The sequence below is a fragment of the Magallana gigas genome, chromosome 3 (genome assembly GCF_963853765.1).
Source record: "Magallana gigas chromosome 3, xbMagGiga1.1, whole genome shotgun sequence".
Classification (NCBI taxonomy): domain Eukaryota; kingdom Metazoa; phylum Mollusca; class Bivalvia; order Ostreida; family Ostreidae; genus Magallana; species Magallana gigas.
The window spans coordinates 34728722-34743412 of record NC_088855.1 but is presented as its reverse complement, the minus strand read 5'-3'; the positions used below and the strand labels follow the sequence as shown (position 1 = coordinate 34743412).

At 33.2% G+C, this 14691-nt stretch overlaps 2 protein-coding genes across 6 annotated transcripts in view; both read right to left on the bottom strand.

Moving 5' to 3' along the window:
• LOC136273825 (low affinity immunoglobulin epsilon Fc receptor-like) overlaps nucleotides 1-2913 on the bottom strand; it is a 42047-nt gene extending 39134 nt beyond the window's left edge. The window contains exon 1 of one of the 2 annotated variants that reach the window (XM_066079419.1): nucleotides 2108-2913. In XM_066079419.1, coding sequence (XP_065935491.1) covers nucleotides 2108-2861 — 754 coding nt within the window. In that variant the 5' untranslated portion in view covers nucleotides 2862-2913. The remainder of the gene's footprint in view (nucleotides 1-2107) is intronic. The other variant, XM_066079418.1, reaches the window with a different exon arrangement.
• LOC136273826 (ladderlectin-like) overlaps nucleotides 1-14496 on the bottom strand; it is a 54262-nt gene extending 39766 nt beyond the window's left edge. The window contains exons 1-5 of one of the 4 annotated variants that reach the window (XM_066079421.1): nucleotides 14365-14496; nucleotides 12278-12361; nucleotides 8688-8788; nucleotides 8443-8539; nucleotides 7236-7480 (exon numbers count right to left, since the gene is read on the bottom strand). In XM_066079421.1, the coding sequence (XP_065935493.1) occupies nucleotides 7257-7480; nucleotides 8443-8539; nucleotides 8688-8788; nucleotides 12278-12361; nucleotides 14365-14389 (531 nt within the window). In that variant the 5' untranslated portion in view covers nucleotides 14390-14496 and the 3' untranslated portion in view covers nucleotides 7236-7256. Of the gene's footprint in view, nucleotides 1-6579; nucleotides 7481-8442; nucleotides 8540-8687; nucleotides 8789-12277; nucleotides 12362-14364 lie in introns of those variants that run through there. The other 3 variants (XM_066079422.1, XM_066079420.1, XM_066079423.1) reach the window with 3 other exon arrangements.
• Nucleotides 14497-14691: the final 195 nt, after the last annotated feature.

The following is a 14691-nucleotide window of genomic DNA, read 5'->3' as shown; positions in this document are numbered from 1 at the left end:
TTTCTCTTCAAACTTTTAGCATGTACATGTAATTCCTATAGACAGTAAGTTAAACTAAGGCGCTACATATTCAACATTTTCTCAATAATCTTTCTTGTTTAAAAATGTTGAAAATGAAACTGTTCATGACCAAATTGATGTTTGAAATCAAATTCATGAATATGGATGTCAATTATTATGTAAAAGTGCTTTTATTCAAGTTATATTGTAACATAAAATAAATGTAAATATTAATTGCGAGTAGAGATGGTTTTTTTTTTTTAATTGTCAATTGCCCTCGCAGGAAGGTCACCCTCAGGAATTGTGATATAAACTATAGCAATTAAGCAATTATATCACCTGGTCAAATTCCCGTTTCGCACACATTTTTTCGATACCTAATTTTCAAATGTGTGCAAAACGGGAACAAACCAATAAAACTGGGTGCTATTGTTTCAAACTTGATTGCCAAGCGGCTTCACTTTGAAGTTTGTACAGATAAAAAAGGGGGCATTTGTAAAATGTTCGGCCTCTAAATAAAGATAAAAATGTGTTCTTGTACATATATATATATATATATATATATATATCTATATCTATATCTATATCTATATATATATATATATATATATATATATTTATATATTTATATTTATATATAGTTTAGGGGTCAGGATTCTAACAGTTTCTGAGATATATGGTAATTTCCGATTCCATGGGGTGGGGATGACCCCAGGGGTCAGATCTTATAAGCCCTATTTATTGCCTGTAGCTGTCAATATATGATTCTGAAAACCCTATATTATTATCTTTGTCCGTTTTCAAGTTATAACTTATATAAATATATGATTCTAAGTTACCCTATATTATTATCTTTGTCCATTTTCAAGTTATAACCGTTTACAATAGAGTCTAAGATTTTTCCCACAAGGTTCAATGTTAGACCCCACGACCTTTTGACCCCCCAGGGAAGTGGTTGCCAAACCCAAATGGGAAAATCAAAGCGTGCACATCTAGATATGCAGGCCTATCATATTCTATAGTTTTGTACAATTCTGTTCAGCCATCTCTGAGAAACGCGACGGACAAGTTCAGAGCGGGAAAAAAGAAGAAGAACCCGTACAAAAACAATAAGTCTCCAAACTTCGTTTGTGAGACCTTAATATCAAAAAGATAATACATTTCAATTTTACTTCATTATTCATCGAAAGATTCTTATTTTTTTACTTTGAAGTTCCATCTAATTTACAATATTATCTTTTAATAAGATAGATGAGCTAGCGCCGTAGCAATCATAAAACACAGAAGTAGATTTCTAAACCATTGGTTTCATTTTCTGAATCGATAAATTATCAATAGGAGGGCACAGTGGTGCACCGAAATTGTGTTTGAAGTGGGTTGGGGGTCTCAATTCAGAATAGGTAATCGAGAATGGGTTTTACATTGGCACAGGAATAGCTCATTAACTGTGCTTTAGTCGTCTGTATTTACTGTAATTTCAATTCTGAGGTGAAAAATAGGAGTTGCTGTTTTGTAGCAATCACATTTTCTCGGTCCTTTCCGGACAGATCAGAAAATATATCCGATGTTGTTTTCGGAGCTTAACGGACAGAAGATAGTTAAGAAAAGATAGCTATTTATATGTACATGTAATTATAATTTTAGAATTAACTTGGCATTATGACCGGCTTACCTAAGCTACTGTTACTTTTTGGCATGTACATGTACGTACAGGTTGAACAACAAAACATAAAACTTAATATCATATGTAGATTATAAAACAAAATTCATATGGTATAGTCTATCTGATGAAATATTCCCGGAATGTCCTGCTGTGAAGTTGAGCATGCGTATTCCAGTAAAAAAAAAAAGACTAAAATTAGGCTCGAGAGATCGCTAGCAAATAAGTGCAAAGACCATTTGATCAAAAGATAATTCTTTACCAATCGATTTCCCTGTTTATAAATAAATTATTTGTCCGGAAGAATCAGTTATTTCGGACGAATATTCATTGTATTACATACACGAATTTACTTTTCATTTGCAAAGCAGTTTTTAGGAAGATTTTTCAACTTATTAATAAAAAGAATGTCACTGCATATTTATATCTTTTTTGTGCATGCTTTACCTTTCAGAGCGACAGCAGCATCTGCTTGTTTCAAAACTACTTCAAAAAGGCTCGTTACATTTTGCATAGATATGTTTTGAAGGTTTCCAGAATACTCGTTGGTTATGTTTTGAAAACTTTCAACAAAAAATCTTCTAAGGGAATCTTCTGTGTGATTCAGTTGTACAGAAGACTGCTGATGTATGACCGAGATCGCGTCACGCATTTCCTGCATTTTACCCTGCAGCTCTGAAACGTTAGAGACCATCCACTCTTGCTCCCTTAACAGCATCTTCAATGTATCTCTCAGTTCTGTTATGTTGTCTTTCTGGTCTGTGTATTTGTCCTGTAATGAGATCACTTCTGTATCCATTAGTTTGAATCGTTGATCTCTGTCATCAATTGCGTTTGATAGATTTGTCATATTCTCCAAGAACATCGCTCTGTTTCCATGCACCAGAGATTCAGTTCTAGATATGTGATTTGACAATTCTCTTCTAAGCTCTGTAACTGAGTTTTTTGTTCTTTGTTGATCTTCGTCTAATTTATTTATGGTATTTTTTGTCTCTTTGAAATCATCTGACCATTTTCGATTTTGAGCTGCTCTGATCTTTGCTATGTCTTTTTTAAACTCGATAAATCCTTCGAGAAATATATTTCGAACAATTCTGTTTAAATCTGTAGAAATGTCCATGCACACGTTTGGATACACAGTTTGTGATGAACAATAGTTGAACAAGCCGTATAGAAGCTGAAACAGAGTCAACTTTTTCATCGTTTTGATATGATGTGCATCACAATAAAAAAAAACCTGTTAATGAATTTATCTGAATGTTTCTGACAATATAAATACTATAAACTCTACTTAAGAATAAGTGTTCAACTTAAATGTCTGTATTTAGTTTTTGAACTTTCACAAATTTCGGAAAATGCAAGTTTCATGCAGACCAACACAATAAATTTTGTTCAAATTAACAGATACAAAAATGTGTTTTATCCTTTATGCAAAACTTGACACAAAACAGTACTTTATAATTACAATTATAAATTTCTTTAAAGAAGTTCTGGGGGTTTTTTTTTTGTTTCGTTTCTTGTATGCAAATAGGGTTTGCAAGTTATGAATTTAGCAAACTGGAAATCCCAAAAATTTTATTACACTTAAATTTTGATTTTCTTAATTGTGACAATGATACAAACTGCTTAAATCTTTTAAAAACAAAATACAGTTTATGAAAGGCAGAGACACTAAATATATACAAAGCATTAAGTTTTCATTCTCAATTTTTAAAAATATTCCAGTACGAATTTCCTCTATCAGTTTTTGAATTCCTATCCATTTTTTATTCAATTTATCAAAAAACTGAATGATGATTATACTAAAACCTTTATTCTATTAAACTGAGTATCTTGATCTTGCTCTGCTGGTGGTGTCTTTATCGTATTTAAGCATTTAATTTTCAATATTTTTGTCGTGATTGTCATACAATTGTGTAAATAAATAAAATCCTAACTTTAAATAATATAGTACTACCAAAAATATTTCAGTGAAAAAAAACCCAAAATCTGAGCAAATTTAGTCCAAATTTCCTCTGTTTTGCAAAGAGCCAAGCATGTTTGAGCCTATTTCCATTACATAGTAAAAGTATCGAATGTTTTGATGTCAATAATCATTCATTTCAAACAAAAACATTTTGTGTTAAGAACAAATTTTACTCATGACATTGAACTTTATATCAATAAGAATTTGAGAACTCAAACCCTGAGTAAACAACGTCCTTAAAGAAAGTTGTGATGATGTTCAGTTGCACGCCACACAACCACTTGTTTCAAGTGTACAAAAGGTTTGAAATTCACATACTCAAAAGCAAACCTCGATCCTCTTATTATACAATGTATTCAATGTACTCAACATTTTATATTAAATACTAATTCTATCAAACAGTAGATTCCTAATCTAAATTGTTTGATAAAACATGGATATTTTGCAGGGGTGTCAGTTTTATTCAGTTGGGTTAGTCGATTAATCGGTGGGTTTAGTCGAACGATAGTCGAGTAGTCGTTGGATTATTTGAAACTGTGTGTCCTTTTCAATTCTACTCTTACATACAGTATCTTAAAACTTACTTTAAAAATAAGATTTAAAAACTTATGATGATATTTAATAAATGTTCCGGTATTTGGTTTGAAATAAATTGAAAAGTAAATTATCTAAATATCCGTTTGCAAATGTTCTAGTTTTTCTTTTGACGCGTACACATAATTGAGCTACATATCATCTTGGCAAATCATATGTGACCTTTTCTTGGTTGATTAAGGCATTGTTCGTTCCATGCCTAATCAACAACTAAAGATTATTGATTATTAAAAACTAACGCCTTGAGATGTTTATTGATATGATCAGTTAAAATTTTGATTAAACATTTATCCAATGAATAACTGAATAGAAGAAAAAACTAATTGCTCAATTTATTATTATTTTTTGTATTATTTATTTCAACTTTGAGCAATAGCTCATCAGTAATGAACACAAGTATAAACATATGCGAGGCACGCAAAATGCGACGCCAGTAGACTTTAGAGTCTCTGCAGAGCGTGCATTCTCGCTATGGAGAACAACATACAACTTTTATATATGATTACATCATATAAAATATTGTGAGATACAATAAATGTATATAATACTGATAATATGATTTAACAATTGTAATAGAAGTAAAATTGTATAATTTTAGCTAGAGCAATGAATCTCTTAACATAGTTGCATAGTTAAGATATATACTTAGGTTTCATAGCTCTTTGGTATTGTTTGAACTAAATAACTGGACAAGTTTGAACATAGATGTTTTTTAACATAATAATTCTTAATGTATCTTGATCTAAATGTAAAGAGGGCATTTTAACATAAAGTGAAAAACATCTTCAATGCTGTTGTGATTACAAAAACAACTTTTTTCCAGTTTCTAGGAATTTACAATTGTACTTAAGGCATGGTCACGATTTTGGTCAAATTTTATTTTTCTGTTTTTATTATTTACAATGCTTTAGGAATGCATTTCTAATAACCAAATAAAATTTGGGTGCCAGTCGATGAGTTTTAAGCAAGATACAGGGTTCTAAATTCTTCGTCATGTAAACAAGGCTCGTGCACTGTTTTTGTTTACATAGGTTCAATATACCAGTAAAAATCTCTTTCAAGCTGATTTGTCTATCTTTTTATTCATTTTAAGCGCAAATAAACAGTTACTAACGATTAACACATTCATTTGAGGTTTAAAACTGGAATTTTCACTTCAACATTCAAAATGTAAACAAAAGTTTTGTTTACATAGCGAAGAATTGTAAGCTCTGTAACTCGCTTATAACTCAACAAATGATAATCAAATGTTGGTTGCTTATTAAAAATGCCTTACTGAAGCATTGTAAATACTAAAATCGAAAAAAAATTGACCAAAATCGTGGCCATGCCCCTTTAAATATGACACAAAGGTAAGTAAAGCTGTCGACAACATCTTGTAACTGTCCATTGTATTTCCATTGTTCATTCGTGAGTAATCCCCCCCCCCCCCCCCCCCCATTTCTGAAAACAACCATTTTAGTTTTTGCCACATTAACAGCAAGATGCCACTTAGTAGTACTTAAAGTCTTCTGTGACATTAGCATGCATAGATTTAATTACTGACAGCAGTTTACTATGTATTCCAAGTTTTGAAAGTTTTTTGCACAAATAACACCTAACTACAGAGTAAAACGCTTTTTGATAGTCAATAAAACACCAATATAACCTTTTTCTCTGGCTTAAGGTAGGATCAATTATTGAGTATAGACTAAATATAGCATCTGTTGTTCCTGACATGGGTTTAAACCCAAATTAAGCAACATTATTTTCATTTTAATAATCTAGATTTCAGAATAGATGAGAACATTTTCCAAGGTTGCTGATCAGGCTGATACCAAAATAGTTGTTCGGATCGGAGGTGTCGCCTTTTTTTATGAATCGGTACGATGAAAGCTCTGGACCAAAGTGATGGGAAAAACCATTCTTTAAAAAGTTGTTAAAAATAATGAAGAGATGGCAACAGCAAATTTATGTAATATTTAAAAGTTTCATTTAACATCATGTCAGGACCACAAGACTTTTCGTTTTTCCGTGTTTTTCACTGCGTTTCAAATTTCCTCGAATACAATTTCTTTGTCCAGCAGTTCTTCAAACATTGATTCTTCATCCAGTTTCGGGTGCAGGTCTTCTGGTAGTTTTGTTCCAATAATTTGTTTGTTAGTAACTTGCCTCGCTTAAGACATCGTTCGTATGTAGAGTATGTTCTTGCACAACGAATAAACTGAGGGACATATATCCCATAAGCAGATATGATGTTATATTGCTACATAAGGGAAGTTGACGATGGAAAAATTAAAATCATCATCATGTTTATCTTAAGCTTTGTTGTTAGGCCACCATTAATGTCTTTTTTAACCTTTCCAAATATGAAACAGAATCTAAGAATATGTGGTATCTTTTATTTCAAGCTCACTGGGATATACGAGTTAATATAAGAGAAAAAGTAACATTTCTTAATAGATAAAACATCATCAATACATTTAAATGTCGAGTTGAAGGCCACAGCAAGTGTTTTTTTTTTCTTTCCTTGCACAAGCTTTTGAATTAATTCTGCTTCATATGAATATAAGCGTCATAAAAGGAATAAAAGCAGCGTCATATTACAAATATTATTGAAACTATATGTCTACATTAATTTACATATTTTTGTTTTGAAACCTAGATTATATATAATTAAACTAAACATATACGAGTAAATCATTCGAGTTACCTTAATGCTGAAATACGTATTGTTAGAAAGAACACCTGTTTTAACTTGCTTAGTATTTGAAATCTGTTTTTTTTAAAATTGTGTATATTTTTTATTGACATTGATCGAATCATACTGTGCCCAAAAATAAGATGAGTATTGTAATACAGTTGTTTGTCTTTCTTAAAAAAATTTTTTACCAAGTAACAAAAACATTAAAACATATTGACAAAAGATGAATTGATCATTATCCAAAATTTTAGCTATGTACAGTTGCTTACAAGATCACGCGTGTACCCGTTACTCCATCTAAATACTAGCTATTATTAGATAGCAGGTGGCTGATGCTCTTTGGTTTCTGAAATCTATAAAGTTTGTTCACAGATGAAATTAAATGATTTTTCGCAATAGTTATCATTCCAATATGTTTTGCGACCTCTCCTTTTATATAACTGCAAACAATCCTCGATCCCACCAGAATCATTCGGTTCTCCTTGATTCCAGTCCAAGAAACCAAAGGTGGCTCCTGACGATACCCAGACCCACAGACCTTCCGTGACATCGTCTTTACCCCCTGTCCAGTAGGCCTCTATAAATTTAAATAACATTTTTAAAAAAAAGACACAGGATGGTGCAGCGTAAAATTATTTCTTAATTACTTTCTCTGCTTTTTAAATACATTTACATTAACATGTCATCTGCAATATAATTTATTTTCATGGTTTTCAAAAATTAAAGAACCGATTTCATTGAATTTATTTGCAAATTTTATTTAATAATATTACGATCAGTAAAAGAATTATGAGTCAAAAATAATGTTTGCATGTTTACATGATGAAAGCATAACTTTATTAAAACAAAATTATAAATTCACACTTTGAGTTAAAAAAAAACATAGCATCCGGGAGGGGGGGGGGGGGGGGGCGGGGGGGGGGGGAGGAGAATGGGAGAGGAAGGGGAGATGAAAACTTGTTTGAAGAAAACGTTTGAAGGGAACAGCCCCTCCCTTCCCGATTCTATGTGACTTGATTTTTTTATTCAAAATTTGATATGCGACAGTACAATAAAATACTAGATAAAATTATGCGCTCTATAACATATAATACTAGTAGTTTCATGGTCACTTTTCCGGGATTTAACATATATATTATAATTGAAATTGATCCTACCCTTTTCTTGAAATCATGAATCATTGTGTCAGAAATCAAATTAATTCTTTTGAGTGTATTATTTTTTAAAAAGCGTAACAGAATTAATGTTTTGAATCAAAATATGGTATAAATACATGAACAAATTAGAAATATCAAAATTCTAAATCTAAATATTTTAGCCTTCTAAAGATAAATAGGTATTTTTTTATTGGGAATGATGCACACAAATCAACATATCACACATTTCATAAATCCACGCAATACATGTATATATATATAGGATTCAAACAACTTGATGTCTGCAAAGTTTAATTCATATTACTATCTTCTGTAATAACTGCCATGTGGTTAACAAAAGTCTATCTAAGACCATTATTTTAAACTTGACAAGAAATCAAACCTCCGGTATTAAAGTTTGGAAGGGTAGTTGTCAGAAAATCGTTTTCCGCCTTTGTTTCTATTTCGACAAGTTTTGAACCAGACATCACACACTTCATCTGAAAATGACGATAAAAAAAATACTTTGAAATCTGAATTATCTTTGTAGAGAACACCATAAAATTAATTTACAATTTCATGATTTTATGAAAAGTCGGGGATTAAGAAGGTTAGAAGATAAGGACAAATTACAAATTCTGTTGTTACCGAGGCGTCGTTCCAGGACAGCTGCTGGTTAACAGCCATGTAACAGGAAGTCTCAAACATGGACCATCCAATAGGACACGTGACAGGTGTAGAGGGCGTGCCTATAATTGTATACAAAACATGGAGCTGATAAAGAATGACATTCCTTTATATGTGTCAGCGGTCTTTTTATACTAGTATACAACAAATTATGAAAAAATTACAAAGATTTTCAAATGAGAGTGAAAGAAATTGTAATATCCTGATGTTTTTTTTCTATTTGTATTGATTGACGCATTGTCTATAATTTTATGGACCCAGTTACAGTAAATTTCGTTGTAGTTTATGACCCTGTCGTTTTATGAATAAACATCAATAGAATGGATGGGCCCGAATACAATAAAGGATGTGTATATGAAGAAATAATGCAGATCGCACAATACTCGTTTACATATCACACTTTCATTGTTTGTCGCCAAAATCTTACCAGTTGAGGGAATGCATAGCAATAAAAACAAGAGGCCCAGGGGCCACATCGCTCACCTGAGCAACAATTCCTTTAATTCTTAATTCACACTAAGTACTGAGTTTTGGACCGAAAACTTTCCCAGAAAATTTTTAAAGATTTTCTCTATATATTCGTATGTAAAAATTCAAACCGCCATCACGGTCCCGCCCTACCACTAGGGACTGTGATTTTGCAAACTTGAATTTACACTACCCGAGGATGCCTCTACACAAGTTTAAGCTTTTCTGGCCAAATAGTATTTAAAAAGAAGATTTTTAAAGATTTTCTCTATATATTCCTAAGTAAAAAAAAATCCTTCATTGTGGCCTCACCCTACCCCTGGACTATTATTTAAACAAACTTGAATCTATATGATCTGGGGATGCTTCCACTCAAATTTAGGCTTTCCTGGCCTAATAGTTTTAAGAAAAAGACTTTTAAAGATTTTATATATATATATATATATATATATATATATATATATATATATATATATATATATATATATATATATATATATATATATATATATATATATATATATATATATATATATATATATATATTTATCCCCCATTGTGGCCCCGCCCTACCCCCAGGGACCATGATTTGAACAAACTTGAATCTACATTATCTGAGGATGGTTACTCGCGTATTTGAGCTTTCTTGGCCAAATAGTTTTTAAAAGAAATTTTTTAAAAGATTTTCTCTTTCTATTCCTATTTAAAAATTTATCCCACAATTGTGGCCCCACCCTACCCCCGGGGACCATGATTTGAACAAACTTGAATGAATCTACACTATCTAAGGATGCCTCCACTCAAATTTGAGCTTTCCTGGCCTAATACTTTTAGAGAAGAAGATTTTTTAAAGATTTTTTCTTTATATTCCTATGTAAAACTTGATCCCCCGACTGTGGCCCCTCCCTACCCCAGTGGACTATGATTTGAACAAACTTTACTTTACACTACCTGAGGATGCTCCCATTTTAATTTGAGCTTTTCTGGCCTAATAGTTTTTGAGAAGAAGATTTTTAAAGATTTTCTCTATATACTCCTATGTAAAACTTGATCCCCAAATTGTGGCCCCACCCTTCAACCGGGGATCATGATTTGAACAAACTTGAATCTATACTACCTGAGGATGCTCCCATTTTAATTTGAGCTTTTCTGGCCTAATGGTTTTTGAGAAGATTTTCTCTATATATTCCTATGTAAAACATGATCCCCCTATTGTGGCCCCACCCTACCCCCGGGAACCATGATTTGAACAAAATTGAATCTACATTATCTGAGGATGCTGCCACTCAAAGTTGAGCTTTCCTGGCCTAATAGTTTTTGAGAAGAAGACTTTTAAAGATTTTCTCAATATATTCCGATGTAAAACTTGATCCCCCAATTGTGGCCCAACCCTACCACCGGGGATCATGATTTGAACAGACTTGAATCTACAATTCCTGAGGATGCTTCCACTCAAATTTGAGCTTTCCTGGCCTAATAGTTTTTGAGAAGAAGATTTTTAAAGATTTTCTCTATATATTCCTATGTAAAACTTGATCCCCCAATTGTGGCCCCACCCTACCCCCGGGGACCATGATTTGAACAAACTTGAATCTACAATTCCTGAGGATGCTTCTATTTTAATTTGAGCTTTTCTGGCCTAATAGTTTTTGAGAAGAAGATTTTTAAAGAATTTCTCTATATATTCCAATGTAAAACTTGATCCCCAAATTGTGGCCACACCTACCCCCGGGGACCATGATTTGAACAAACTTAAATCTACACTACCTGAGGATGCTTCTATTTTAATTTGAGCTTTTCTGGCCTGATACTTTTTGAGAAGAAGATTTTTAAAGAATTTCTTTATATATTCCTATGTTAAACTTGATCCTCTCCCTACCCCCGGGGACCATGATTTGAACAAATTTGAATCTACATTACCTGATAGTGCTTCTACACAATTTTAAGCTTTCCTGGCCGAATAGTTTTTGAGAAGAAGATTTTTGAAAAATACCAACGAATTTTCAATAATTCTCAAATATCTCCCCTTTAAAGAGGGCGTGGCCCTTTATTTGAACAAACTTGAATCCCCTTCACCTATTGGTGCTTTGTGCCAAATTTGGTTGAAATCTACCCAGTGGTTCTTGAGAAGAAGATGAAAATATGAAAAGTTTACAACAACGACGACAGACAACGGACAAATTGTGATCAGAAAAGCTCACTTGAGCCTTTGGTTCAGGTGAGCTAAAAATAACATTCGTTGAAAAAACAATTGGAAAAAAATGTATTCGCATGAATGAACGTTTATTGCATATACAGCCACGTCGAACACTCTTAACAAAATGTATGTCACGTGGCATACGTGATATAGACGAGTGACAATATGAAAGGTTAAGCGAGTTCACACCAGGTAAACAGCATCAGTGTATAAGGGGGAGACCAACTTGTCTCTTAAAGGGACCTGGAAACGATTTCAGATGAAAATTTCATTTTTGATTTCTATCTGTAAAATAGTTTACTTTTGTATTTTGAATGATTCACCAAAATTTGAATGTTAAAAGTCATGTTACAAGCGAGATACAGAGGAAAGAAGTTGTTATGTAAACAAAGCTCGAGTCTTAATATATTGTAAATTAAAGAAATTGTCATTTCTTTATCAAAACAATTTGTGGAAATAAGATAGACTGATTCATAAATAATTTCTTCACAACAAACAGCAATATTAAAGTTGAAGCTTATATTAATACAACAAATAGGTAAACATTAACAGAACTCGAGCTTTGTTTACAAAACAAAGAATTTTAACCTCTGTAACTCGCTTGTAACTCAGTATTTGACTTACAAAAGTTCAAGCATTGAAAACATCTATATTAATTCCGAACATAAAAATTGAAAAAAAAATTGAAATTTTTGAGCTCAAACCATGTCTAAGTCCCGTTAAAGAAAATAAGGTCCGGTTATGTATAGGTAGGCAAAAAAAAAAAAAAGACCCAGCTGTTATAAGTTTATTACAATAATCACGTCCTTTGTCTAGCATGCTTTCAACAAATTCAAACATGCACTAATGCTCATGAAATAAAACAAATGTACTACGGTACTACTACCTTTGTTTAAAGTGATGTTTTGTTTCAGCTCACCCATTTCAACCTGAAGGCGCTCCATCATCAACACATATTTTCTTATTTCCTCTGACAATACAGAAATTAACAAAACTGAATTTTAAAAAAACATAAAAGATGTAATTATATTCGGGGCGATTATAAAGTCTCCTAAACGAATAAGGCCATCATTGGAAGTAGGGATGGCCTACATGGGTCAAACTTTACAGACAAAAAGATTAAGAACTTGATTATTATTATTTCTGAAGTTTCATGATGTTCCCAAGGAGTCCTTTACTATACATCAGGTGAACCAACATGACCCAAGGAACAAGAACATATATGGTTAAAGGGTGGAGATCTTAACCGTTTTAAAGATATGTGGGCAGTCCCTGTTTGAGGGGGGTCAGGACCACCCCCAGGGCCAATGACCTACGTACCATTTGATGCTCCCTTGACACCAGGAACAAGAATATATATGGTTTAGGGGTGGGGATCAAAACCGTTTTCAAGTTATTTGTGCACTTTCTGTTTGAGGGGGGTCAAGACCACCCCCGGGACCCATGACCTACATACTATGTGATTTCCCTTAACACAAGGAACAAGAATATATTTAGGGGTCAGGATTCTAACAGTTTCTGAGATATATGGTAATTTCCAATTCCTGGGGATCTCGACCGTTATCAAGATATTCGCACACTTCCTGTTTGAGAGGGGTCCGGACCACCCCCAGGGTCATGGGGCCACCCCCAGGGCCCATGACCTACATACCATTTGATGCCTCTTAGCACATGGAATAAGAATATATATGGTTTATGGGTGGGGTTCTTCATTGTAAATTCAAGATATTCGGGCACTTACTGTTTGAGAGGGGTCAGGGCCATCCCCAGAGGCCACGACCTACATACCATTTGATGCCCCTTGACACAAGGAACAAGAATATATATGGTTTAGGATCTTAACCATTTTCAAGTTATTTGTGCACTTCCTGCTTGAGGTGGGTCAGGACCATCCCCGGGGCTCATGACCTACGTACGATTTGATTTCCCTTAACACATGGAACAAGAATATATATATATATATATATATATATATATATATATATATATATATATATATGGTTTAGGGGTCAGGATTCTAACAGTTTCTGCGATATATGGTAATTTCCAATTCCTGGGGGGTGGGGATGACCCCAGGGGTCAGATCTAATAAACCCTATTTATTGCCTGTAACAGTCAATATATGATTCTGAAAAGCATATATTATTATCTTTGTCCGTTTTCAAGTTATAACCGTTTACAATAGAGTCTAAGATTTTTCCCACAAGGTTCAATGTTAGACCCCACGACCTTTCGACCCCCCAGAAAAGTGGTTGGCGAACCCCAAATCAGAAAAATCAAACCGTGTACATCTAGATATGCAGGCCTATCGTATCCTAGAGTTTTGTACAATTCTGTTCAGCCATCTCTGAGAAACGTGACGGACAAGTTCAGAGCGGGATATAAGAAAAAGAAGAAGAAACCGTACAAAAACAATAAGTCTTCAAACTTCGTTTGTGAGACCTAAATATCGAAAAGATGATACATTTCATTTTTACTTCAGTATCCATCGAAAGATTCTTATTTTTTTACTTTGAAGTTCTATCTAATTTACAAGATTATCTTTTATAAAAGATAGATGACCTAGCGCCGTAGCAATCATAAAACACAGAAGTAGATTTCTAAACCATTGGTTTCATTTTCTGAATCGATAAATTATCAATAGGAGGGCACAGTGGTGCACTGAAATTGTGTTTGAGGTGAGGTAGGGGTCTCAATTCAGAATGGGTATTCTAGAATGGGTTTCACATTGGCAAAGGAATAACTCTTTAACTGTGCTTTAGTCATCTGTATTTACTGTAATTTCAATTTTGAAGTGAAAAATAAGAGTTGCTGTTTTGTAGCAATCACATTTTCTCGGGCCTTTCCGGACAGCTCGGAAAACATCCGATGTTGTTTTCGGAGCTTAGCGGAAAGAGGATTGTTAAGAAAAGTTAGCTATTTCTATGTACATGTAATTATAATTTTAGAATTAACTTGGCATTATGATCTTACCTAAGCTACTGTTACTCTTTGGCATTTACGTACAGGTTGAACAACGTTAACAAAACACAAAACTTAATATCATATGTACATTATAAAACAAAATTCATATCGTATAGTCTACAACTATCTGATGAAGTTTCCCCTGAATGTCCTACTCTGAAGTCGAGCATGCATCTAATGCATTCATTGTATTTTGAGCAGCTGTTGTCTTTGCAATGTCTCTTTTAAACGCAATAAACCCTTCAAGAAATAAGTTTCGAACAAGTCTGTTCAAATCTATAGGAATGTTCATGCACACGTTTGGAGCTGAGTACACAGTTTGTGCAGAACCATAAT